A 27,092-nucleotide genomic window follows, 5' to 3' on the forward strand; every position below is an offset into this window, starting at 1 on the left:
CTTCAACTTCAGAATCAAGGGCTCCATTAGGTGAGCTCACATGACAATGTTTCCCTCATGTTCCTATATGTGTCTGATGCATCAGTTTAGGGATCGGTAAATGATTTTTTTAGAGATCTTTTTTACTCCATGAAGATGAAGCTCACATCTAGGAAGTTGTGATCCCTAAAAAAACGGTCTATTTGTGTATATTTGTTTTCTGATTAAAACTGTGTATTTCTTCATCTCATAAAATTGTAAGCTGTATATTTGTGTTCTGATCAAGAAATTGACTCTGATGCAGAATCAGAAGATGGTGAGGACTTGCAATTATCTCATGGAGACATTGATGATTTCTAGTAGTTTTCTTGTTGTTTGAGATGACATTTTCCTCAATGTATTTTTAAATCTGGACATTGATGATTTCTGGTTGTTTCCCTTTGTGTTGTACTTTCTAATTTGTCTAAAAAATTTCAGACCATCGCATCCCTTCAAGGAATTCCACCACCTGAGATTCCATGCATTGTTATACCACCACCTCCAGCTTTTCCAAGTTTAGCCACTTCGTCTCCGATCTGTTCTCCATAAGTGGTATGTACCTATGTCTTTTTGAATGCAATAGCGCCAAATAGGCCAAATGAAAACATAAAAGGAATATGTTGTAGTATATCAGCAAATGCGCAAAAACAAGTGAAAATTTCCCAGAATAGTAGTCGACATATGGTTGCACTTTGTTTTTTGGTTCAATTTTTTGGCCAAATAGTGCTGAATTGGTATTTTAATTTTACTTTTTAATTGGTTTGGCAAATATGATTGAAAATTTCGCAGAATAGTAGGCATCATATGGTTGTCCTTTTGTCAAAATTTCATAATTTTCTGGACATTTGTTATTTTGGTTCAATTTTTTTGCCAAATAGGGGCTGAATTGGTATTTCCATTTTATTTTTTAGTTGGTTAGGCAAATACAATTGAAAATTTCCCAGAATGCTAATAATGACATTTGTGCAGCCCTCTGTCGGCGAACCAACAAATGATGTTGAAAATATGGATAATACATTACGTGGAGCGGAAGATGGAATGTTTGGCCGCTTCTTTGATGCAAATGGTAATGATGCGAATGGTGTTGCTGCTGGAACTTTCTCCCCACCTGGTGATGATTTACCTACATTTTGAGATATACCTCGTCGTGGTGAAGGAGGTGGTCTGAACTTTTTTTTTTGATTAATTGGAAGCAAATGGACAATTATCCTTTTGGCCATGCACTTGGTTAAGGTTGTGATATTCTGGATCAGTAACTCATATGATGCATGGTGTATGTATTCCACGCTACTAATTGGCACCTAGGTAGATGACATTTTGTGAGTTCTAGGTACTGAGCTAGATGCCATCTTTTGTAAAGAGTGGTACTATTATGTAAACTCTTTGATGTTGCTATTTATAATAATGGTGGTTGAAATATATATTTCATGTGATTGTTTTCTAATTTTTGAAGTGATTATATACAATTATTTTTTATAGTTTAATTTGTACGAAACAATATTAATTTGCCCAGTAATGCAATATTTTGAAATAATGATTCCTAGGGTTTGTAAACCCAAGGGATCTAAACTGGGCTAACAACGGTCGCCGTTACACAATATTTCCCTAGGGAAGGAAACTAACCCAAAGGTTATCAACTTTACAGGTTAGCATGCGGGCCACCTGTCGCTTGTGTCCCTAGGGTATAGAACCCAAGGGAAAGAGGACTATACCTAGGGTATTCCTTCTTCACCCTAGTGAAACCGAGATTTCCCCACCATTCGTGCCCTAGGGCGATTTCCCTAGGGGATACACTAGGGAAACCCCTTTCCCTAGCGTTTTTACCTGCTTGCTTAGGGTATCCGACCCTAGGGCTATTTGCAAAATCTAGTAGTGCACGTGCATGTGGCATGCGCAAAAAACATATATTCCCAACCTTCAAATTATATGAATTATTCATCACCAAATATTAAAATTTGTTGTCTATATACTAACCTTCTAACCATGTTCCATTTCAGGTGTGAGTACCATTCCTCATCCTCCAAGCAGGCAGAGGTGGTAACTCATGATGTCTCACCAACGTCAACACACTCGTCTCCACTCATCTCGGCTCGTAAACCTCCTGGTTGGCATATACAGTTTTTCATCAGAATAGATCTGGGGCGTTCTTACCACACGTATCCTCGTCTGGGGGGGCCATTCTGGAGCTTGGAGGAAGCTGAAAAGGCTATCAAAAGCCATCTTGATGGCCTGCGCTCTCCAATAATGTGTTTTTTCTCAACTTTGCCATGGATATCTGCATTTCAGAAATTACAATCTACTAACATATAGTGTGTTCTAACCTCAACCAGGTGCAGAGATGGGCTATCGCCGGCGGAGGTTGCAGTGCGACATCGCCTTTATTGGCCTGATGGCACAAGGAAGAAGTCGTCCGAAGGCAATCCCGGGCGTAGGAATATGAACCTATTGGTTCAAGCTTTACTGGATAAATACAATGAAGATCACCATCTTTTGGGGGTTTGATCTCTCTCCCTCCTCCTGCCCTCACTCTTTGTCCTATTACCAGGCTTGTATTGGTCGTCTTCTGTTCATGTACTAATTGCTGATACAATCCATGCCTCCTTTTTAGGATCTTGCATATGAACTTGATAATGTTGTGTGCTCCCGACAAATTTACGAGGAGGAGGGCGGCCTTATTAACAAATTCTATCATATCAATTTGACTGCAAAAACCAAAGGAGATGATGGTTTTCACAGTGGTGTCGACAATCTATTCTTTGGTGAAATCACACGAATAGAAGGCGAAAATGAAGAATACATGCTCAATTGTTTCTGTATGGTTAAACCTATTGACAATGGTATTTCTTCCACCTTAGATTAAGTTCTGTTTATATAGTTTGGGGTCACATTTGTTTGTTTGCCCCTTGTGCCATGTTTCCCTTCATCTCATCCATTGTCCTTGAGCTTTACTATAGTTTTAAAGTCTAAGCTAGTTCATTCGCAGCCGTATGTAGTCACTTTCTGCACATGCTTTTATTTTGCTTGGTTGGTTATTTTTTGGTAATTAAATGACAAATCAATGGTATTTCTTCCACCTTAGATATGTTCTGCTCAATTTGGGGTCATATTTATTTGGCCGCCCTGTTTGGTTGCCCCTTGTGTCATGTTTCTGTTCATCTCATCCACTTTCCTTGAGCTTTACTACAGTTTTAATATCTAAGCTAGTTCATGCCCAGCCATATAGTGATCGTCTACACATGTTTTCTTTCTCCTGGCTAGTTATTTGGTAATTAAATGACAAATCAACGGTATTCCTTTTACCTTAGATTAAGTTCTTTATAGAGTTTTAGGTCACATTAATTTGGTTAGCCTTTTGGTTGCCCTTCATCTCATCCACTGGTCCTTAGCTTTACTACATTTTATATCTAAATATGTAGTGACTGTCTACATGTCTTTGTTTTGCCTAAGGCGCATGCTCAGGTTGTACGAAGTACGGGGAGTGTGATTTGAAGCACCCTGTTGATGCTGATAAATACAAAGGTGGCCACTCTACCCCGGTCATTCAGTGTCGTGGTATCAATCATACTCCTTTCTTGCAACCGGATGTACCTGTATACATCCGGAATAAGCAGGATTGGTTGGAGTTTGAGAAGGCTATGTTGGCGAAGGAGGAGGCTAAGATAAGATATATATATGAGGTAATGTTTTATCTTGTGGTTGGTATTTGCTCTTGTTAGTAATGGTACTGAAGTGTTATTGTTCGCTTTCAGTGCCCTGCTGATTCTCCTATTCAAGCAAAAGTGGATGGTGCAAGAATGCCTGCTTGTTTGGCCAAGGGACAAGAGGATGCTGGTTTGGCCAAGGGACGAGAGAGTGCTGGTTTGGCCAAGAGAGGAGAGGGCGCTGGTTTGGCCAAGAGAGGAGAGGATGCTGGTTTGGCCAAGCGAGAGGATCACCAGGGAAGCGTGAAGTACATTGTACCTGCTAGGCGTGGGATGGTGTTTTGAGTATCCCCTCAGGTATTAGATAAATTTGATTTGATTTCGGTAATATTTGTTTCATTACTCAGTGGTTCATTAGTTCAAGCATTATAGTATTGTTACAACCTACGCCGTTGCATGTTTAATGAATATTTAGTTGATCAACTAGTGCCTTGATTCAAATTTGTAAACTTGTTCTTTTCTTATCACTTTGTGGATTTGCACAGTATTGACATATTTGTCAAGTGTATAAGAACAACTGTTCCCAAATTCTCTGGACATTTAAACACTCGTGTGAGTCATTCATTCATGATCGTTCAACTACAAATGCTCTCATACTCTTATAAGGCTATTTTCATTTCAAGTTTAGCAAAGGACGATGCATTCCATATGCTCTCGATGTGTCATTTTATAATTTTTGCCATCCTGCCAAATTGACAGAAATGAAATTCCAATTGATGAGTTGTTTCCTTCATAGCTCTCCTTGATATTGTTACACTATTTCTGGAACTTGAATCATCCAGCAAAGTTGATTTTGCTTGGCATATCTGTCTTTTATAGGTTAGTTGATATATCTTTTGACCATTCATCTCATTACATATTCTGGTTCAGGTCTCTCTCCACTCATGGACTTGACAACAGCTACATGGCGAAGACAGCATAGCAATCTATGGGGATGTAGTTTGTTGCCACACCATCTATCATAATTGCTGTTTTTTAAATTTCCAGTATCCTTTGAGAAAGATTGAACTCGTCATGCATCATCATTTGGAATACTGTCGCTGTATTGGTAGCATGTATGATAAAGTTTGGTCGGATTTTATATTGCTATGGTACTGGAATCGGATGCACTTTCCAATTTTGTCAGTTGTAGATGAAGTTTCTAATCCAGAAGTTGAGATCTTGTAAGTTGAAATGTACTCAACCAATAAATCTTTTCAGTCCATAATGCGATTTCTACCTTTTGAAAAAAATTCATTTGACCAATTACTTTGGACTTGGCGTATGTAGTTGTTGAACATGTAAGTAGCTGTAGGAAAGTTCAGTCCGATTTTATATTGTGATGGTACTGGAATCGGATGCACTTTTCAATTTTATCAGTTGTAGATGAAGTTTCTAATCCAGAAGTTGTGATCTTGTTAGTTGACATACACTCAACCAACAAATCCTTTCAGTCCATAATGTGATTTCTACTCTCTGAAAAACTGCATTTGATCCGTCCAGTGGCCATCTACCTGCCTCCTTGTTGACAGCATTGCCACTCATCAAGTTTCACATATTCTCTCTAGATCACATAATCCATATTGTAGATAGCGTTGCCATCCATCAATTTTCTCATGTGATCACATAATCCATATTGTCATCACTAACCTTTAGCAGTTGTTTGTTGGCGTGCTGAGCCCCAGTTCAACAGATTATTACTCCCTCTAAAGCTAGTACAAAGTTGAGTCATCTATTTTGGACGGAGGGAGTAGTTTCAAGCAAATGGCCGCATATAAAACATAGCTTGTTACCTAGTGGATGATGATGAAAGTTAGCTTTCCGACCATAGCCATCGCCACCGCAACAACTTCCCTACACGCGCTGATTGGGCACCCCCTCTTCTTCCCAGTTCGGCAGACTCATCGGCGGAGCTTGTAGAGTACCATTCTAGAGTAACTCCTAGATTATGGCTTCAATTTCATCCGGTGGTGTGAATACAAGGCCTTTGATTCATTGGTTAACTATCGTGAGGTGAATCGATGGTCGCATGGTCTTTTAGGGAGGGAGGGTAGTGGGTTCTAACTTCTAAGAACACATCAGAGAAAGAGGACCAAAGCTGCTTGAGTCCTCTTCTCAATTGGAAGTGTGGTATCGATGGGTGAACCTAAACTACTAAGCGGAGCAGAGGCACCGAGATTCCCCTCCCGCGACCGGCTGCCGGAGCGGCAGGCAGAGAGGAGGCACATCCAAGGGCTCGCCGGTGAAGTCTGGAGGAAAAAGTTTGCCCTAGCCGCCTAGTGTTAGGGGAGGCACTCCTCAAACCTTAATTGGGCCGTCATGGGCACGGTGGTTCTTTATCTCCCACAATGCGCAAGAAATAGAAAAAATGGTCTAGATGTTGCGAAGCACGTTTACTTTGAAAATCTCCTAACCAAGTCACAAACTGCATAAGATTGCACTTTGCGCAATAGTATTTTCCCTGTTCCACAATATTTGTATATTTTGGAGAAAATATATCTTCCTGAAATTCACCGCCAAGAAAACTTCTGCACACATAACTTGGCAGTTTTCCCGCTTGAGCTATTGTTGGAGAGTAAAATTTTTGGCCCAGTGAAAGACTGAAACGAATTCCACAACAGATGACGATTTTTGCATAGAAGGGATCATTCTTGAAGAACCAGTTACACACCCCTCTTGTGAGAAGAGAATGATTTGCATAAGGTCACCAAAAGGAAACGTAAAGAACAGCTTTTTGGTGGCAAAAACAACCATGTAAATCAGGCCCGGGCCTGGGGGAACAAATGGAGATAGATATAACAGTGTGCATCAGTTATTCAGTTCACACAACCTTCAAAATCTTTCCCCATGCCGCCTACTAGGAAATGTTTCTAAATATTCAATGATAACGCACAGCAGCAGTACAACACGTTTCGGGCTATGATCCACACAAAGACAAGGTAATGTTCTGCACATTGTCAGATGAACGATGAAAATCTTCACATAAAAGGTACCACTAGAGTTCATTAAGGAGAAGGAAAGCAACTATCAACATAATGTACATTCTGAGAACTGATAACAGCAAGTACAACTTATGCTGTGAGAGGGACTTTGCAAGTTGCTTTGTTGTGCCCATAGCCCTTGCACCTGCTGCAGCGCACCGCCCTTTTAATTGCAATACGAGGATCAGCTGGCTTTTCCTTTGGTCGGCCAACTTGGCGGCGAGCTAGAATGGGGCATGGTTGCAATCCCATGCTCTGCGTTACGTCAGTTGATGCAGGAGGTACAATGACATCAGGTATCGGGTTGATTGACATGGCGTAAGTCATGCGGTAGTAATCTCTTCTGAAATACTTGGCACAGTACTCGACTGGATTCTGATCAGTTTGCTCGAACACAGCGATGGCATGACAGCAAGGAATCCCAGACACATGCCACTTTCTGCAGGTGCAGTCCCATGTATCAATGTTGACCGTATAAACCGAACCATCACATACTTCAAACACATTATTGTTTCCATCATTTTCAGTTGAGCAAACAACACTGAGTGAAAGAGCTTTGTTCATCTCTTCCTGAAGTTTCTGATTTGCTGACGGTGTTAATACTTCTGACCATGTATTGGAAGATTCCCTGCGTGTATAGATCATCTCCATCAGGTTGCATCTGATTGTATCAAGCAGCTGCACTACCGGGAGCTCATATCTGTTGGGGATCCACTCCGCAATTGTCTCGGAAATATTGCATGTGTATTGGCCAAGACGTGACCCTTTGAATAACGCATCTGACCACCGCTCAGGTTTAGTCTCCAAAAGCCATTCAGCAAGCTTGTCAGACTCAGCTTTAATGAGATCAAAATAATGATTGAATTCATCAACTCTGCACGAATATATGGCATCCTTAAGATGCTCGACCATTATATCTTTTACTTCTTCACTCCAGCTGTCATCCAATTTTGTTTTAAATTCTTCAATGAAAAAGCTGACATTGTATCCATGATAACTATCTGGAAATATTACAGAAACATCATCCCAGAGACCACTTCTGCCATTTGATATGAATGTTATGTCTCCAGGCATAGGCAACGATGCCTTTAGCTGTTCAAGAAACCAATGCCAATTTTCTTGACTCTCGTCATCCACTACAGATAATGCAACAGGGAACACATCACCTTCACCATCAACAGAAGTAGCACCTAATAGTTTCCAATGCTTATTTGGTTTCACAGTTATCACATCAAGAAAGAGAAGAGGCCTGCAACCATTCTCAAAACCATGAAGGGAGGCATGGAATGCAACAAAGAAGCGGAACTTTGAACCTTCCAATGCCTCTACTGTTGCCATACTCCCAGGGTTTGTTGCGAGAATTCTATCACGAAACCAAGGTAACTGATTACATGCCTCTTCATGTGGGCTGTAAAGTTCTTTTCGAGCTATTAGTTTGCCTCGCCAAGCTTGAGAATAGTTCAGGCTTAGTCCGTATTCACGCTGGAGATCATTTGCAATATCTCTTGGCCTGTAGTTTGGACTGTCACGTAATTTTTCCTTGATAACACTAGCAACCCATTTTTGAGAAGCTAGGCGATTACTTTTGACTGTCTCTGATTCACATGTATGGCTCCCAACCACTTTCTTGATCATGAACTCCTGATTTGCAGAAGATTTGGAAGCATGTATGCGCCAGGGACATCCTTCATCAGTACATTCCACAGTGACACGAGAAGAGTCATTCTTGACAAATCTGTAATGAAACCTATGTGCAATGGCATACTTGTGCAATGCATCACGAAATTCCTTTGGACCCTCAAATACTTGGCCAACTCCAGTGATTGTGTTCTCCCAACTTGCACATATCTTTTGCCGCTTAGATCCATCTGGAGTAGTCCCTATTATAGCAGAATCTGCAGGAGTGCTGGAATCTGCTACAGAGCTCTTTACCCTGTAAATATATCTCATGTCACTTTTAGAATACGCTTAAGAGGGATATTTATATCAGTCAGAAGGTTACCTGTTGTCAACCTTCTTAATGACATAGATGTCTGTTGTCTCCGAGTCCGCATGGAATTCAACCATGCGCTTAAGGTCTTTGTCATTGGAAATTGAAATCAAAGTCTTATTATTTCTCGGAAGGAAGTATTTGAATGCATAGGAATCAAGCTTGAGGTTATTGAGTGTTGAAGATATCTCATGTTTAAACGCTTTAAAAGTCCAACCACTTTTCACAAGCATCGCATGTGCCTCTCCGCCAGAATAGGTCATATGCCCATCATCGTCAGTTGTGAATACTCCACCTAGTTGAAGAACAGCGACAACTTGTCTGCTCCCCATGGCTTACTCCTTCCTAAGATGATATAGCCAATCCAAAGATCCCTAAGATGATCTGCAAAATTCATAAAATTTACACTTAATAAGGGTCTGTTTGTGGTTGCTGAATCATGCTTAACTTATTTTTAAATCTGATGTGGAAAAATAGCCACGAGAGCAGAAAAATGTAATGATAGCCAAATGAAAAATTAGGCAAGAGCTAGTTAGGAATGTCGGATCATCATAATCCACCTCGATGCCAAAGGCAGCCTAGTTAACCTACACTGGGAGCCAATTATGGCAGTTTCAATTTTCCTTTTTGCTCAGTTGGTATGTATTTAACCCGTTAAAAGAAAAGGCTTCAAGTTCAAGAAATAGTTGTGCTGAATATTGCCCAGTGATAAACTTGCTCAACAAACTCCAACCGTAGATTGTTAAGAAAAATAAAAAGGGCAGCCCGGTGCACGTAGCTCCCGCTTGTGCAGGGTCCAGGGAAGGATCCGACCACTTTGGGTCTTTTGTACGCAGCCTTTCCCTGCATCTCTGCAAGAGGCTGCTCCAGGATTCGAACCCGTGACCTCATGGTCACAAGGGCAACAGCTTTACCGCTGCACCAAGTAGATTGTTAAGAAAAATAAGAGACAGAAATAGCAGGTTATCAAAAGAGCCAGCTAAAAATAATAGAAAAATAGTCTGCATGGCATAGAAAATCGAGCATTGATTTGAGTGAGTTTGACAAACTTCCATATTGTTTGAACAATCAAAACAAATAAGAAAATAATCAATCTTTAGGGCTATTAGCTTTAGGGCAGTCCCAGGAATCTAAAGTTTTTTTTCAAGAAAACACAAAGAAACATTTGCGTTTCTTTCCATTGAAAAGGCAGAGCTTGAGTTACAACCCTCCTAAGAGGAACAGCAGGCAATCAAACAACAGTGAACTAATGTACATCCCAGGTTTAGGAATCTAAAGCTGTATCTCATACTTTCAATAGGTGCTTAGATACAACTACTAGAGTGGTTTGCATCTTGAATGTTACATCTATTTAACTTGGTTTGTGATTAATATTATCATCTCAACTTTGTGGTCTGTTTGTGGTGTGAAACCAGCCACAGTCGAGCCTAATTACTCAAAATGAGTTGCCCAAGTACGCAAGTAACCATAACAAGAAAAATTAACTGAAAATTGCACACTCTCACAATGCTTATTCATCTACAGCTCTGGAACAAATTGACAACTGAAACGCCCGATATGGTTTTCCGAAAATATCATTCAAACATGATTCTCCTAAAAATATGGAATCACTCAGATAAATCTTGTTAGATTTCACGAATGAACCAATGGTCCACAAATGACTCCACTCTGCTTCCATTCCAAAAAGAGCAATGGATGTAACTAGTCGTATGCACTTGACTCATGGTGAGAGATGAGGTCCAAATTGATTTCAGTGAGACCGGCAAGGAGGGCATTGATGACCAGCTTGTCGCCCAAAACGCGGCTACCTGTGCAGCCCTAAACGCCACGGCAGGCAGCGGCAAAGCTACAGTCAAGGGCTGGACAGGCCAAACTAGAGCAGAGCCCAAGTTTTTTTCCTCGTGGCCCAGTTTTCCTCTTAGGCCCACTATTTTGCAGCAAAACTGGGCGTAGGCCCACTATTTTGCAGCAAAAGTGGGCGGGCCACAGCCCAGTTTTGCTTCAAAGAAGCTCCGCCACTGCCTGTAGCACCACTGATTGACAAGGAGCTCCAGGTGTCGGCCAGTGAAGGAGCCTGGCTCCAACAACCGCCGAGCTTAGATATCTGAAGGAGTGCGTAGAGGAGGGTTGCGGCCGGAGAATGTCCTGGATGGCAGTGCCCTACAGCTTGTTCCCGGGATCGAGCGTCGTCTGCAAGGAGCTACTCAAGCAGGCAAGCGGCAAAACTGGTGGCCGCACGGTGGCAGCTTGGGTGATGAGATGCAAGACGACGGTCGCTCGGGACAAGGATGTGACGACTGCAACGGCTGGGACGGAGGGGAGACAACGGTGACCGCATCTTGGGCCAAAGGGAAAACAATGGCTATTAGTGGGGGCCACAAGCAAGGTGACCCCGAGGAGCAAATGGTGGCGGAGTCATGGAGCGGAAAGGCTTGCGGGGTGAGAGAATGGGGAACACTGGATCAAGATGGATATTATTATGCCTCAGGTTCGCCGAAAAGAGTTGTACCGTGTTGAGGATACAATCTCGCTTTCTCTCTCCTTTAATTACCCCTCCACGTCAGATAAAATCCTACATGGTAAGTATGATTTGGACACGGTCCAGGCTGGAGCACTGGGGCTGCCCTTAAGACAGTTTATCCTAATTAATTGTATTACAGTTCGGTTGGTTAATAATTAAGAGCAAATTCAATTATCGAGTGCTTCACACGTACGATATAGCACTTTACAGGACCCTCCCAACAAATTTAACTTTTCAGATATACAGTCCCTAGCTAGCTTCGATCAACTTGGACTTGGCTGCAAATAGTAAACTAATGGTGCTTGAAGGGCTTAGGTATAATCTCTAATCTATTAAATGTTTCCCATGCATGGTACCAGCATTCCCCTACTACACAATATGCAAGCCTATGACTGGTAAGGAAACATATTTTATTCTCTTCAGCCCTGAGCTTCTTACAAATTACTTTTGGTTGACACAGACATACCAAGTATCCGATGTTTCAGTACTTTGCACAATTGCAACCATCTGGGTGGGGTGGAATGGATTAATAATTCACCATTAGTAAAAACACATTGCTGCGTATCATGTACAATTTAAAATTCACATGAGCCAGGACAGAAATTTAGGGGCCTTATTAAACATACGTGAAGCAATGAACTTTTTTTTTGATAAAAGAAGGGTCTCCCCCTTCCGATTTCCATTAAAGAAACCCAAGGTTCACAAGCTACCGAGACGGACTAAAGACTCTATGGAGCAACACGCCCAGCGCATCTCAACCCGAAGGAGAAATGTCACCAGCATGAACTCCAAGCTAAAAACAAGGACAGAAAAAAGAACTACCATCCACAAGCGGCTACAACGCTGAGAAGCAGGGTGCCAAATACCACAAGCCAGTCTACTTATTACAGACTCCGGGAGCACAAAGCAATGAACTTTTTATGAAAGGAATTCCTACCAAGTGAATATCTGGTAAAAAAAGACATATGTTAAAACACTGGAGTATCTTGTCGACCATGGCCATTACACTCATGAGCCAGCACAACACTACTGGCTGCGACCCTGCGACCTTATGATCCCAGGGGCCGTTTTAAATCACAAAATCCCTGGAATTATACAATCGTTACTTTGGCTACCTCGTCCTTGGTCGGTGCAGAGATCCACATTGCTGTGAAGATCACCCGAGGATAATAAAGAAAATAAAAGACTCGGAATGGAAGCATCAGTCAGTCGATCCTGTTATCAAACCTTTAGCTTGAACTTGAGCTTCACTGATGCTGCCGCTCCGCCTGACACTGCCCCACTGCTCGCTTGAACTTGACGCCGACACGCACCTCGCAACTGCAGCTTGCCCCAACGGCCCACGCGGCGCCGAAGCCTGCTGCCCGGCACGCTGGCCGCCGGCGCCGCGCTAGGGTTACCGCACCGGCACGTGAGAAGCGAGGCCGAGCCGAGCGGGGAAGACGGCGGGTGGGGTGGGGCTACGGGAGACGCCGACGATCTGGCCGTGCGGCTAGGGTTTGGGCACCGATTTGGGCTCGTGCTCACGCGCACCCTAGACTGGGAAAAATAGCAGGTCCTTTCTGCAAAGATGGAATTACAATCTTGTCCTTCTCCTGTGGGCTGAAATTGGGCTACATAATTACAGTTGAGTCCTTGTAGGCTATCATGGGCTAAAAAGGAGCATAAGAGCACCAGCAGTGTTTTGGAGGCAGCTCTACCTCTAAGCTGGGCCCATATACTCACCTCTAAACTTAATAAAATACATGCAATGTGTAGCCCTACCATAACACTAAATAATTTTGTACCCCTTAAAAAAACTAAATAATTATATTTTGTACTTGTATCTCCTGATCAGAACTGTGCATGAACTTGATCATCCTAATGACAAGTAGGCTCGATAAAATATTTTAATCAAAGGAAAAGCTTAGAGGCTGCCTCTTCACTTGAAGGAGATGCCAGGCATTTTTGCCTAGAGGCAGACAGTTTTAGTATATGGCGCCAGCCTCTAAAGACATGGAGGCGGCCATAGAGGCAGTAAAATCGAACACTGTGGATGCCCTAACATCTCTCATCTTTCTGTAACTTTGGCTTGAAGCTTTCTATATAGTACTTCATTCTCGTTGTTTTCTCAGCATACTAATATCTTGTGCAATTTTTAACAAAGCCAACAAAGCATTTTTCCTTGTTTTAGGCGTGTGCCAATACTCATGAAGAGATAAAGATTCACAAATATGTATGCATTGGTTCGCATGATAGAATATATGGATCTCAAAAAATGGTGGTGGTGTTGGCGTCCAATAGTGTTCGAGCTAAACCAATTCAAGCTCCAGTTCGCTCAACACAGTCCATTATGCCTTGTGTCTCATTACACTATAGCTACATAGAAGACAGAAGGGATTCAGAGGTGGCTAGGAGAAACCGCCCAAGAACTATGTAAAACTGGATGTGGACGTTTAGATAACAATGATAAGAGTGGGGTGCTAATGCAACACTTATAATGTTAATTCGACAGTCATGCAAAAAGCAAGGGCCCTATGGGGCGGCTATCTGCTCTTTTCAAGACTAGGGATGCATTAGACTAATAATCAACTTTAGGTGTGTGGAGATAGTAGAGGGACTGTGCATAGTGGTAGGAACTCTATTGGTGTCGCAGTTGCAAGCTATGAAGAATGCATCTTTCTATATCAGGAGTTTGCTTATGTCAAGTTTGAACAATGTCCAAGAAAAGCTAGTCAAGTTGCACATTCTTATCTAGCAATTTTGTTGGATCACCCACCAACATGTGGTTGCATGATCCACCCGATCTAATATTAGTGTGACTAGCAAACCATGTAACATTATAACCAATGAATAAAGTTGCAGTGATGGATTTCCCATGCAAAAACATTTGAGCCATTTTTAACAAAGACAAACAAGTTCATTAATCATGTAGATATGATATTTCTATCTTTCAAATTTAATTTTCACTTATGCATATTCTTCACAAGTTTAACTTTGTTTTGTGTAGTAAGAAGTTGTAATTTTTTTCAAACAAACAGAGATTTCGCTCTTTTGGAACGATGTGGGTGCATTTTTTTGGCCTTGTTATCTTTGTTTATATTGTTATTAGGAGAAAAACTAATTGAATTTTTTCAATACAAAAAATATGAAACAATCTTTTTGAACTAACTGGGTTTTTTTTACGATCATCACAATATGGTATACTTATATCCTAGAAATAAAAAAATGTACGTGAATTTCAGTTACAATCATGTTTAAAATATGGTACAAAAAAATTTATTGCATGAACATTATAAATATCTAAAATCATACAAAGACAAGTATATAACGAGCATTCTTGTGTCACGTTTATGCATTGGATCTCTGTGTTCTTCTAGCATATCATTGTTCGATATTTGATCTATACTAGACGAAACGACGCGCTCCGCTGCGCCCAACTATAGCAATCATCACAATCACAAACCAAACCTAAGAATACAACCAAGAATCAAAAACAACTACAAAAATGCATCTGCAAAACAAATCCTTAAATAACCATCAATACATAATACACCATGGAGAAATACCCCACTGGGATTATCAAAGCAATGGGATGGACGGATTGTTGCTTCAAGTAGCCTTAATTAACAATATTTATTCAATGAATTGACAGTCGGATGGGGAATTGTATCTCACTCTCATACGGATCATCGCATGGTATCTACTTTTTAGTTCTTATATAGTCTTTTGATGTATATTGTACATGGCAAATTCAGTATTGCTTACTATCTACTCTTGATTCAACACACTTCCACTGTAATCTTTGAGAACCATAATAGACTAGTATTATTATTTTATCATTCAATCGTTTATTTCTCTTGAAATGAAAGTTGAAAGCGGGTTAATTCTTTTACAGACGTCTTTTTTAGGCGGTCGATATCCATTATGCGGCATAGGTGTTACATCGTGTATACAACTTAATCGCACACCTCTTTTAGCAATGGCTCGTAATGCGGCATCTCTTCCACTACCAGCGCCCTTTACCATAACTTCTGCTCGTTGCAAACCTATTTTCAAAGATCAGAAGCTCAATTTGGAATGAAAATTATAGAAAGAAAACAATAAAAACATGTGACACAAGGTTAAACATGAGTCATTCATAATCTTTTTTGCCTAGAAAAACATGGCTCATTTTGTAAAGTCATATTCCAGAGATATAGTAGAATGAGAATAAAACTGCTAACCAAAACAAAAAGAAAACAAAGTTATACGTATTTTCTCCATACAAAATTGTGAATCCTTTTACGAAGACCGACCTATGAAGATTTACGAAAATGAGAAGCCTTGTCCATCTCTGCCTATCTTGAGCCCAGATGCCAGTCCTAGTAATTTAAAAAAGCATCTCATGTCCGAATATGCATCAGATTAGTACTCTCGTACTTCCTAGATGCACATCACGTATATTATATCAAAAGAAGTAAATGCCAATTTTTGGCAATCAAGGAGATGATTAGAACCAGGTTGCCACACAACAACACACACTGAGACACAATAGTACGCATGATACAACGCCGGCGACTCAAACCAAATACATCACATCGGGGCCGAAGCAGCTCTGGAGCGTGCGGACCCAACATCACGCACGCAGTGTTTCTTGTAACTTTTTTCTCTCCTCTGCCCCTTGGTTGCGCCCTTTGCCATCCCGCACGAGGTCAGCCACGCGAGGCGGAATCGACCCCAAGGTGGAATCGGTGCAGGTGCCTTGACGCGGTGTTGGATCGAGGGCTGCTGCTGCGACGCCGTTCATGTGTTAGCCCTAACCTCTCCATCCACCGCCTGAAGCCCAAGAAATCATCGTTCGCAGGTAGCTCTTTATCTCCCTCACTTTGGATTGACCTGGAAAGGGAGCGAAGAAACATCGAGGAGCCGAACCTAGCATTGGACTACAGGCCCACAAGGCCATGGTCGAGCCAGAAAGGTCCACCAGCTAGCCATCGTGAACCTCCAGATGGTTTGAGCATGGGCCTGGATACCCACACATAAATTTGAAGGAGATTCATCTTCCATACAATTAGATCACCTGAGAGTTAACATCCAAATGCGAGATAGGGTTAACCTTATTATGAGCTAGGGTTTACCATCCCTCCTACCCATTTTTTCTTTTCGAGAAGCATTAGACCAAGTCAATAAATGTCATGGTGATACTTCTAACTACCATATCAACACCATGATGAGTAGGACATAATGTGAATAGCACCACTATATATCATGGAGATAATATATTGGGTGAGCCCTAGCTTTTTGGCAAAGAGTTGAATACATGGGAGATCCTAATTCCCTGAAATGTCAAGCACGGCAATGTTATATGAAAAATGCCCATCCTAGTCCCGATTCTTTGCTAGTGGTTCATTGGGGGTCTTATTGACCACTGGCTGGCTTGTGTGTTTCTTTGACTACAATTGATGGAAATATGCCCTAGAGGCAATAATAGAATGGTTATTATTATATTTCCTTAATCATGATAAAGATTTATTATTCATGCTAGAATTGTATTACCGGAAACTTAAATACATGTGTGGATACATAAACAAATACCGTGTCCCTAGTGAGCCTCTACTAGACTAGCTCGTTCATCAAAGATGGTTAAGGTTTCCTAACCATAGACATGAGATGTCATTTGATAATGGGATCACATCATTAGAGAATGATGTGATGGACAAGACCCATCTGTTAGCTTAGCATATTGATCGTTCAGTTTATTGCTAGTGCTTTCTTCATGTCAAATACATATTCCTTCGACTATGAGATTATGCAACTCCTGGATTCCGGAGGAATACCTTGTGTGCTATCAAACGTCAGAACGTAACTGGGTGATCACAAAGATGCTCTACATGTTGTAAGTGCATCTAGTGCCCCTTAGTGATTTTGGTGTATTGAAGACTTATAGGTTAAGGGACTAATGCGTGTGTGAGTGTACACAGGTCTATAAGTCTATGAGGAGTTTGATATTTACAGGAAAAGTCGACCCCTAAAAATGAATATCTTCGTCTGAAGATTTTGGTATTTCTGAAGACTTTCATGAAGACTTTGAAAGTGAAGAAATTGGTGTGTCCGTGAAGACTTGATATTCATGCGAGAAATATGAAGCTTGAAGACTTTCGTGTTCATAGTTTTGTTTTTCTCTTTCTTGAGTCATAGGAAACACCGTACTGTTAAAGGTGGTCGAGGAAATACTAAGGAAAAATTTCCATGTGATGCTCAACTCAAAATCCTACACCTACCAATCCCTTCGAGTGAAGCCATTGGAAATCTCATACAGTTCAGTCAATTTCTTCAGTGACAGAGACGAAGTTCTTCTGGTATCTGAGGAATTTGTCCTGACTGAGGAGTTAGGAATTTGCCAGTGCGGATTGCCTACACGGTGAGGAACATGATAGCCCTGAGGATTTTGCTACTCAAAATTTCGACCGTTGCTGTGCTATGCGCCAGCTGTCCTAAAATATCTATCCACCTAACGGTCATATCATTGAAGGGCATTTATGTCTTATCATGTCGGGCTGCTCCCTAGGCTATAAATAGCCGCCCCCTACAACCACTAGCTAGTTGGCTGCTCCGAGAGAAACTGACACTTGTCATTTGAGAGCAACCCATCCTCCGAGGACTTTGAGAGAAAATCATCAAGTGATGAAAAACCAAAAACCCAAAACCCAAACACCTACAAACCCCAAGTGATTGAGCATCACTGAAGAGATTGATCCTGAGTGGATCCGACGCTTGTTACCTTTGAAGACTGTGCTTCTTCCAGACGGTTAGGCGTCATGGTCTAGAGCATCCAAGAGGAATTGTGGATCCCCGAGTGACCAAGTTTGTGAAGGTTTGGAAGTCGCCTGAAGACTTACCACGAGTGATTGGACGAGGTCTATGTGACCTTAGTTCAAGGAGAATACGGTGAGGACTGGGTGTCTTGGACTAAGTGTCCTTGACTGGGTGTCCGGGACTGTGTGTCCTCGAGTTTAAATACTCAGCCGCTCCAACCAGACGTACAACTGAGACAGCAGTTGGAACTGGTCTACCAAATCATTGTCTTCACCGAGCTTACTGGTTCAATTTCCTCAACTCTTTCATTTCCTCATAACTGTGCCGTGTGTTTGTTCATATCTGTGTTTGAAGACTTTGACTGAAGACTTTCTCAATTTCCTCAGTTCAATTTCTTCAGTCTGTTTTGTCTTCATCCTGTGTTATCCTGTGATTATGCTTCCTATACTCTGTGCCTATCTTCATTTCATCATGATGACCATGCTTGTATTCTGTTATGTTTACCTTTGAGTACTTATTCCACTGCTAGTAGTTCTTCGCTAAGGAATTTCCTCACCGGCAAATTCCTCAGTGAATAGTTTCATAAAAATCGCCTATTCACCCCCCCTCTAGTCGATATAACGCACTTTCAATTGGTATCAAAGCAAGGTACTCCCTTGTTCTGTGTGATTTTGGTTTAACCGCCTGGAGTTTTAGTTATATCGACCGCAGTATGATCAAGGTCTCTGCTGGGTGTCCGACCTTCGATGGGATGGACTACCCCTACTAGAAGAATAAGATGCGAATGCATCTTGAAGCAATTGATAATGATCTCTGGTATGTTGTGGAAAATGGTGTTCCCTCAGTCACACCTTCTCTGAATGCTGCCGATGTGAAGAGATTCAAGCAACTCGACTCTCAAGCGAAGAATATCATATGTGCCATCTGAGCAAAGGACAGTATGGCAGAGTGAGTGCTTTGGAAACAGCGAAGCTTATCTGGGACAGGTTGTCCAAAGTGAATGAAGGAGTCTCAACTCAGCGTGACTCTCGAGTTGATGTTCTTCGCAATCTCTTCAACCGCTTCAAAAGACTCGACAATGAAAATGTTCAAAAAACCTTCGATCGCCTCACTGACATCTCAAATGAGCTTCAAGCACCTGGTGCCACTGACATCACCGACCATGAGGTGGTGAAGAAATTGCTGAGATTGCTTGATTCCTCATTTGACACTCTGGCATTGATGATACAAGAACGTGCTGATTACAAGTCACTTGATCCCGCTGATATTCTCGAGAGGCTAAATACTCATGAGTTCCAACTTGCTGAAAAGAGAGATCTCTATGGTTCAAGCTATGGCAGAACACGTGCACTGAAGGCCAAGGCAGTATCTGAGTCCGAAGATGAAGACTCTGGTAGCAGCCTTGGTGATCCTGAAGAACTGAGCCATGATCTGGCTCTGCTCGTGAAGAAGTTCCAAAAGTTCTCAAGACGTGGTCGCCTTGGAAGATCCTCAAGGAGCAATGATTCCTCATCCAGTGACTACAAGAAGAGGCTCTGTCACAAGTGCAAGAAACCTGGACATTTCATTCAAGATTGTCCTCGGTGGAAAAAGGAATCAAAGAAGAAGAAATACAAGGATTACAGTTCTGATGATGCAAAGAAAAAGAAGAAATCCACAAAATCCTCATCATCAAAATCCTAAAAGCCTTCATATCACAAGAAGAGCAGCTCCAAGAAGGCCAGGACATTCACTGGCAAGGAAATGGACTCTGAGGCTGAATCTGAAGAAAATGAGGAAGAGGAGTCATCTGAGGAGTCCGAATCCGGAGTGGCGAGCCTAGCTCTCGCAACTGCATTCGTCAGCAAGTCTATCTTCAACACTGAAGAAAATGACCTCACCAACAAGGCTGATGAAGGCGATGATGACTACACTCCCACCTATTGCTTCATGGCAAAGGGTGCCAAGGTACTCAAATATACCTCCTCTGAATCAAGTGAGAATGAATCTGATGAAAACCTTAAGCCCAGCTATTCTAAACTTGCTAAGATTGCTATAAAACAACAAAGGGCTTTAGAAAAGGTTCAAAACATGCTAAATAAAAGTGATGATATGTTGGGTGAAAAAATGGATCGCACTGAAACTTTGACTGAAAATCTTCAGAGACTTCAGTCCAAGCTTGACAAACTTCAAAGTCATCATAACACTCTTTTATCGGATCATGAGAAGCTTTCTTATGAATTTCTTCAAATAAAGCAAGACCTTGAGAAGCTAAGAGTGAGTTATGAAGATCTTCAGAAGGAGCGCGATTCATTACTTGCTCAACAAATCAGCGCATCTCAGGAAGAATTTGTTCCTCCATGCTTGAAGTGCATTGAACGTGAATCTGCTAATTCTTCACCTGAATGTTCAAATGCTGCTAATGTTTCAAATTCTTCACATGCCTCTGCTATCACTGATTCCTCATCTGAGGACATTGCTAGTATCACTGACAATGCAGGGCTGAAGGAATTGTACACGACAGGCATGTACAAAAGCCTCAAAGGGCATCAGGCTCTTTGTGATGTGCTTAAAAAGTAGATCCTCAGCAGGAACCCTAGGAAAGAGGGTATCGCCTTTGAGAGGAAACTCAATGCTGATGGTACATATTGGAAGCCTGAGCAGTATCCCAAACTACATGGGTTGCTACAAAGGGACCTCTAGTTGATCCATCTAACTTATCTGGATTTGCATGTGAATCTCCTCATTCTGATGATGAGTCAATTGACTCCAACTATAAGCTATTCAAAAATCAGAATGGTGAAGTATTTGCTAGATATGTTGGCACTAACTGCAGGAACGGCTCCCCGATGAAGAAAATATGGGTTCCCAAAAGATGCCTTGAAAATCTTCAGGTGAATGTCATCATGACGCCACCTGTGAAGAATAGGAACCCCAGATCAAATTCCTCATACGGACCAAATTCCTCATATGGATCAAAGTCCTCATATGAACATCATCATGCTAACCCGTCTGTTTCGCAGGGAAGATCTAAGGATTATGGATATGTGCATTATTCTTCAAATCATTATGTCCATAAGTCCTCGAAGAATTTCTCTGCTTACTCATATGCTTACTCTAACCCATCTTATGTGAAACGAAATGGATTGGCTTCTATGCCATCCTTCTTGTATGGAGCTCGCAGAATGATGAACTCTTTGCCACCCCTTCAGATGTGGGTGGTGAAGAAAAATAACTAATCTCTTCTACAGGGTCAGGTCTCCAGACGCACATAATCGTCTGAAGAATTTGCTGGAGACCTGAGCATGCCTGATAGGACGCAGGCTAATCATGAAGAAATGAACTTTCATTTCTCACGTCCTCATATTGCTTTATCAGTTCTTTTACTTGATGAAATTGATCTGATGAATTGATGTCATATTCTTCACCGATGAAGTATATGAGTTTGTAAGCTACACTAATTCATCTGCAGGATGATCAACCCAAAGCCACTGAGTGGGTCCTCGATAGTGGATGTACAAACCACATGACTGGTGACAAGAATCTATTGATGGATGCTCCATTATCTCCGTCGCATCTGAAGCATATCATCTTTGCTGACAAAGGCAAAAGTCAAGTATTGGGTCTAGGTAAGGTTGCGATTACAAATGATCGACACATGGACAAAGTCATGCTTGTTGAGTCCTTAGGATACAACCTTATGTCTGTCTCAATGCTTTGTGATCTTGATATGGTTGTTGTCTTTGGCAAGTACCGTTGTGTTGTGGTTATGGAAGCTGACAATTCCAAAGTCTTTGAAGGCTTTAGGAGAGGAGACCTGTATATTGTTGATTTCTCTACAGAACCACAACCAGCCGTGTGCTTACTTGCAAAAGCTTCAGAAGGCTGGCTCTGGCATGGATGACTTGGTCATGCAGGCATGAGTAATTTGCACATGCTTGTGAAGAAGAAGCATGTCATTGGCATCGAGAATGTAAAATTCCTCAAGGATCACCTATGCGGAGCCTGTGAAGCTGGGAAGATGACCAAGGCCAAGCATCCAGCGAAGACTATCATGATCACCACTCGCCCATTTGAATTGCTTCACATGGATCTCTTTGGTCCTAATCATTATTCTGCTATCTCAAATGAAGCATCTCAATATGGCTTCGTTATTGTTGATGATTATTCTCATTACACATGGGTACACCTTGTTACTTACAAACATGAAGTGCAGGAAGTCTTCAAACGATTTTCCTCGAGGGCTTCAACAACCTTTGGTGTGAAGATCAAGCACATCAGAAGTGACAATGGCACTGAGTTCAAGAATTCTGGTCTCGATGACTATCTTGATGAACTTGGTATCACTCATGAGTTATCTGCTCCTTACACTCCTCAGCAGAACGGCGTCGTGGAGTGCAAGAATAGGACTCTTGCTGAGATGGCTCGCACTATGCTTGATGAATACAAAACGCCTCGTCGTTTCTGGACTGAGGCAATTGATACTGCGTGCCACATCATCAACAGAGTATATCTTCACAAATTCTTCAAAAAGACTGCCTATGAACTCCTCACTGATAAGAAACCCAATGTAAGTTATTTCAAAGTCTTCAGTGCTAAATGTTGGATTAGAGATCCTCATCACAACTCAAAATTTGCATCGAAAGCACATGAAGGTTTTATGCTTGGTTACGGAAAGGACTCGCACACCTACAGAGTCTTCAATAACGTTCTTCACAAAGTTGTTGAAACTGTAGATGTGTGGTTCGATGAAACTAATGGCTCGCAAAGAGAGCACCTACCTACTGTGATAGATGACCAGCACCTGAGGAAACTATCAAGTTCAAGGCTACCGAGGATGTCATTCCTACTGAAGAATCTGCTAAAGAATTCATTCCAGAACATGAAGAATGTCGAGCTAATGCACCTGAAGAAAATGCTGAAGAAAATGGTGCTGAAGAAAACGCTGATCAAATTCTTCAACGACAACCAGCTCATCCTCGCATTGCAAAAGAAGTGCAAGTTGAAAAGATCATCAATGACATCAAAGCGCCAGGTCCTCTCACACGCTCAAAAGCTTCACATTTGTCTAACTTTTGTGGGCAGTATGCTTTTGTCTCTATTATAGAGCCCACTAAGGTAGATGAAGCATTTCTGGAGCCTGAGTGGATTCATGCCATGCAAGAGGAATTACATCAGTTCGAGCTTAACAATGTCTGGGAACTGGTCAAATGTCCAGATCCTCGCAAGCACAATATCATCGGCACAAAGTGGATCTACCGCAACAAGAAAGATGAAAATGGCTGTGTGGTGAGGAATAAGGCACGACTTGTAGCTCAAGGCTACACACAGGTTGAAGGAATTGATTTCGATAAAACTTTTGCACCTGTTGCTAGACTTGAGGCAATTCGCATATTACTTGCTTATGCCAACCATCATGATATCACTCTATATCAAATGGATGTGAAAAGTGCATTCCTCAATGGTAAGCTTGAGGAAGAAGTATATGTTGCTCAACCCCCAGGTTTTGAAGATCCAAAGAATCCTGACAAAGTCTTCAGACTCAACAAGGCCCTCTATAACCTCAAGCAGGCCCCACGGGCTTGGTATGATACTTTGAAGGAACTCTTCATGAAGAAAGGCTTCAAACCCAGTTCACTCGACCCTACTCTTTTCACTAAATCTTATGATGGTGAATTGTTTGTGTGCCAAGTATAGGTTGATGATATTATCTTTGGCTATACTGACCAACGTTATAGTGATGAATTTGCCTATATGATGAGTGAAGAATATCAAATGTCTAGGATGGGAGAGCTGAAATTCTTCTTAGGTCTTCAAATTCATCAACAACACAATGGCATATTCATATCTCAGGAGAAATACCTCAAGGATGTACTGAGGAAATTCGGCATGCAAGATTGCAAAGGCGTCAAAATTCCTATGCCCACAAATGGCCATCTGTGCACTAATGAAAATGGTATTGACTTCGATCATAAGGTATACCGCTCCATGATAGGTTCCTTATTATACTTATGTGCATCTAGGCCAGATATAATGCTTAGTGTTTGCATGTGTGCCCGATTTCAAGCTGCACCGAAGGAATCACACCATAAGGCTGTGAAGCATATTCTTCGATATCTAGCTCACACACCAACACTTGGATTATGGTACCCCAAGGGCTCGGCTTTTGATCTTGTTGGATATTCTGACTCTGACTATGCTGGTGATCATGTGGATCGCAAGTCAACATCTGGTACATGTCATTTCCTCGGACGATCTTTGGTCTATTGGTCCTCGAAGAAACAGAACTGCGTATCACTATCTACTGCTGAAGCTGAGTACATTGCCGCTGGTTCTTGCTGTGCCCAATTGCTATGGATGAAGCAAACTCTCAAGGACTACGGTGTCAACATGAAGAATGTGCCTCTCTTCTGTGACAATGAGAGTGCCATCAAGATTGCTCATAACCCAGTTCAGCACTCGAAGACAAAGCACATTCAGATTCGTCATCATTTTCTTCGTGATCATGTGTTGAAGGGTGACATTTCTATTGAGCATGTGAAGACTAAAGAACAGCTAGCCGATATCTTCACAAAGCCCTTGGATGAGAAGAGATTTAGCAAGTTGTGGTGTGAGCTAAATATCCTAGAATCTTCGAATGTTCTTTGAAAAGGACACTCATCCTAACACTTATGCAAAATTGATGACTTAGATGTGCAACACATGAAGAAACGTTTTACTTCAATCAATGAAGAATAACACTCTTAGTGTGAAGAAATCAATGAAGAATTTGATTCCTAGAACCCTACGATAATTGTACGCGGTGTCTGAAATCATCATTCTTATACGGTGGGTCACGCCACCACCAAAAGTTGAAATTCCTCAAATTATTCATATTCTTCAACTTTGCATATTCTTCACTGGTTCCGTCGTTTTTCTTCATTGGCTATATATATATATATATATATATATATATATATATGAGTTTATGTCCTCTACAGCATTCACTTATTGCTATTTCTTCAAGTTAGTTTTCTGCTAAGTGAATGTGATCGGACCCTTCCCCTCTATGCTATACTCAACCCAATCTATTCACAAATTCTTCATGTGTGTTCTATTTGAAACTCGTTCAAAATCTTCACTGTGCCCTTGTCAGCTGAAGAAATTGCGAACAGAACTTTAAAACCTATCTTATCGAAATTTTCGGTTTTGCCTCTCAAACCGTTCCGCATCCCGCGATACACTTATCCACTCACCCACGATCTAACACAATCTCCACCTCTCACTATGTGGGTGACACATGTCATGCGAATGAGAAGGGTCAGGGGCACGTTCGTCCAATTTCTTCGGGCGAGCAGTTTTTCACGTGGCTATAAATACCCCTCCTTCCCTTCCTCACTTCTTTTACTCCGCTCGACCTCTCTCTCCAGCTCGAGCTTCTCAAACCCTAGCGCCGCCGCTACTTCATCGCCGCCGGTGAGGAAGAGCTTCACTGCCTCGACCTCGTCGCCGACGTCCTCGCGCCGACCGCGGACATCTTCACTCCGCCGCCGCCGTAGCCGTGTTCCTCCGCCAAGTTAGGGCATGGAAGATCTGCACAGATGAACTTCACATCTTCTCACTCCAGTTCGTCGTGTTCTTCGTCCAGGGTAAATAAAAGTTACTTTTACTGCCCTCGTTGATTCAAATGATTATCTACAAAATCTTCAAAAGTGTTTTTCTTCATATCTTCACACACTGAACACCTCACAAAGTCATCTGTTCTTGATTCGTTTCTCTAAGCATCATTTTTCTTCAAGATTCCTCAATTGTGTGGATCTTCGATCTATACAACTCTGGAACCTAAGACAAAGAACGCTTAGTGAAAATCTTCAAGACTCATCTGGTCAAATTCCTCAAACTTGTTCATTTTGAAAAACCTTCTGAGAACGCATATGACCTCTTCAAAATTCCTCGCAACTATAATTTGTTCACAGGTACACATGTCAGCTGCTGAATCACTAGGTTCTCATCAACTTAACTCATTTGCAGCGTTCCTCAAAGAAAAGTTGCATACTTCTTCAGAGAATTCAATTGTTCAAATTCCTCAACTGAAGAAAATGGCTGATGGTAAAAGGCCACAGAAGGGAGGAAAGAGGCCTGAGGTAAATACAACGTTTGAAATCCCTGATGACATATATGCTGGGTACTGCACACCTACTGAGGAAACCAAGAATGAGCGCAAAGTACACATTCAGAAGATAGAGAGGAGATGGGCAAGAGAATGGAGGGAGTACAGATATGTCACTCCTAAGTATATGAAGAAATTCACACTCAATCCTCCATGCCCAAGAGCACCACTGGCACCTGGCCACATAGCAGATCCCACCAGCCTCAAGCGCGGTGAGGACTATCCTGATGAATGGGCCAAGCGCCAAGGCAAGTTGGCCAAGCAAGCCAAAGAAGCAGTGAGGAAATTCAATGAAGACTCTGCTGCTGCTGCCTCTGCTGAGGTCCTTGCTGTCAAGCCAAAGAAGGCTATGTCAAAGAAGCTTGCGCGCAAGCCAAGAGCTTCCTCAGCAATGCCCTCACGGCCAGAATCATCAAAGCCCTCACGGCCAATTCCTCATGCTGCTCCTATTCCTCCAAAGTCCTCAGCTCCTCCGCCAAAGCCTTCAGCTGTTCCGACCAAATCCTCAGCACCTGTGCATCTCGCTTCGTGCCAAAGGACTGCCGGCATCTCCATTGCCTCAGGTGTCTCAGCAAGTTCCTCAGCTGCACCAAGTTCCTCAGCTGGCCCCTCACTGCTCAAGACAAAGGCCACTGCTGGACGAGGTCCACGCCCAAGTCCTCAAAAGAAGCAAGTCGCTTTCCAAGTGTCGTCTGATGAAGACGAAGCTGATGATGATGAACTTGCAGAAATCATCAGAGACAGGCAAGTCAGGGCCGCTAGAGCCAAAGGATCAGAGGTGCCACTGCTTTTGGATCCCAAGCTGATCCTCGACTACATTGATGATTGGCACAAGGACCCCAACACTCCCTTGCCTAACTTCAAGCTGACTCCTGGCCAGAGTCACATGCTGACCCACTTCATTCAAGAAGAAAATGGAAATTTGAGAAGGCCAGGCAGATCAAGAAAGTGCAGTACAAGAAAGAGCGCTATCTGAAGAAAAACATTGTCTTTATGA

The 27,092-nt window shown here is 42.0% G+C and overlaps 2 protein-coding genes across 2 annotated transcripts; one reads left to right on the top strand and one right to left on the bottom strand.

The window, feature by feature from the left end:
* The first annotated feature begins 1,717 nt into the window (after positions 1-1,717).
* LOC123127190 (uncharacterized) lies at positions 1,718-4,921 on the top strand. Its single transcript, XM_044546770.1, has 7 exons — positions 1,718-1,735; positions 2,016-2,264; positions 2,349-2,514; positions 2,627-2,855; positions 3,466-3,695; positions 3,768-4,016; positions 4,590-4,921. Coding segments are annotated over exons 2-6 (864 nt in total). The 5' UTR covers positions 1,718-1,735; positions 2,016-2,262; the 3' UTR covers positions 4,005-4,016; positions 4,590-4,921.
* Positions 4,922-6,488: 1,567 nt separating this feature from the next.
* Positions 6,489-12,730, bottom strand: LOC123127191 (uncharacterized). Its single transcript, XM_044546771.1, has 3 exons — positions 12,418-12,730; positions 8,682-9,053; positions 6,489-8,612 (listed from the first exon to the last, which is right to left on the bottom strand). The coding sequence occupies exons 2-3, from the start codon at positions 8,999-9,001 to the stop codon at positions 6,770-6,772; spliced, it is 2,163 nt and encodes a 720-aa protein (XP_044402706.1). The 5' UTR covers positions 9,002-9,053; positions 12,418-12,730; the 3' UTR covers positions 6,489-6,769.
* Between the last annotated feature and the right edge of the window lie 14,362 nt (positions 12,731-27,092).

The sequence above is a fragment of the Triticum aestivum genome, chromosome 6A (assembly GCF_018294505.1).
Source record: "Triticum aestivum cultivar Chinese Spring chromosome 6A, IWGSC CS RefSeq v2.1, whole genome shotgun sequence".
Lineage (NCBI taxonomy): Eukaryota > Viridiplantae > Streptophyta > Magnoliopsida > Poales > Poaceae > Triticum > Triticum aestivum.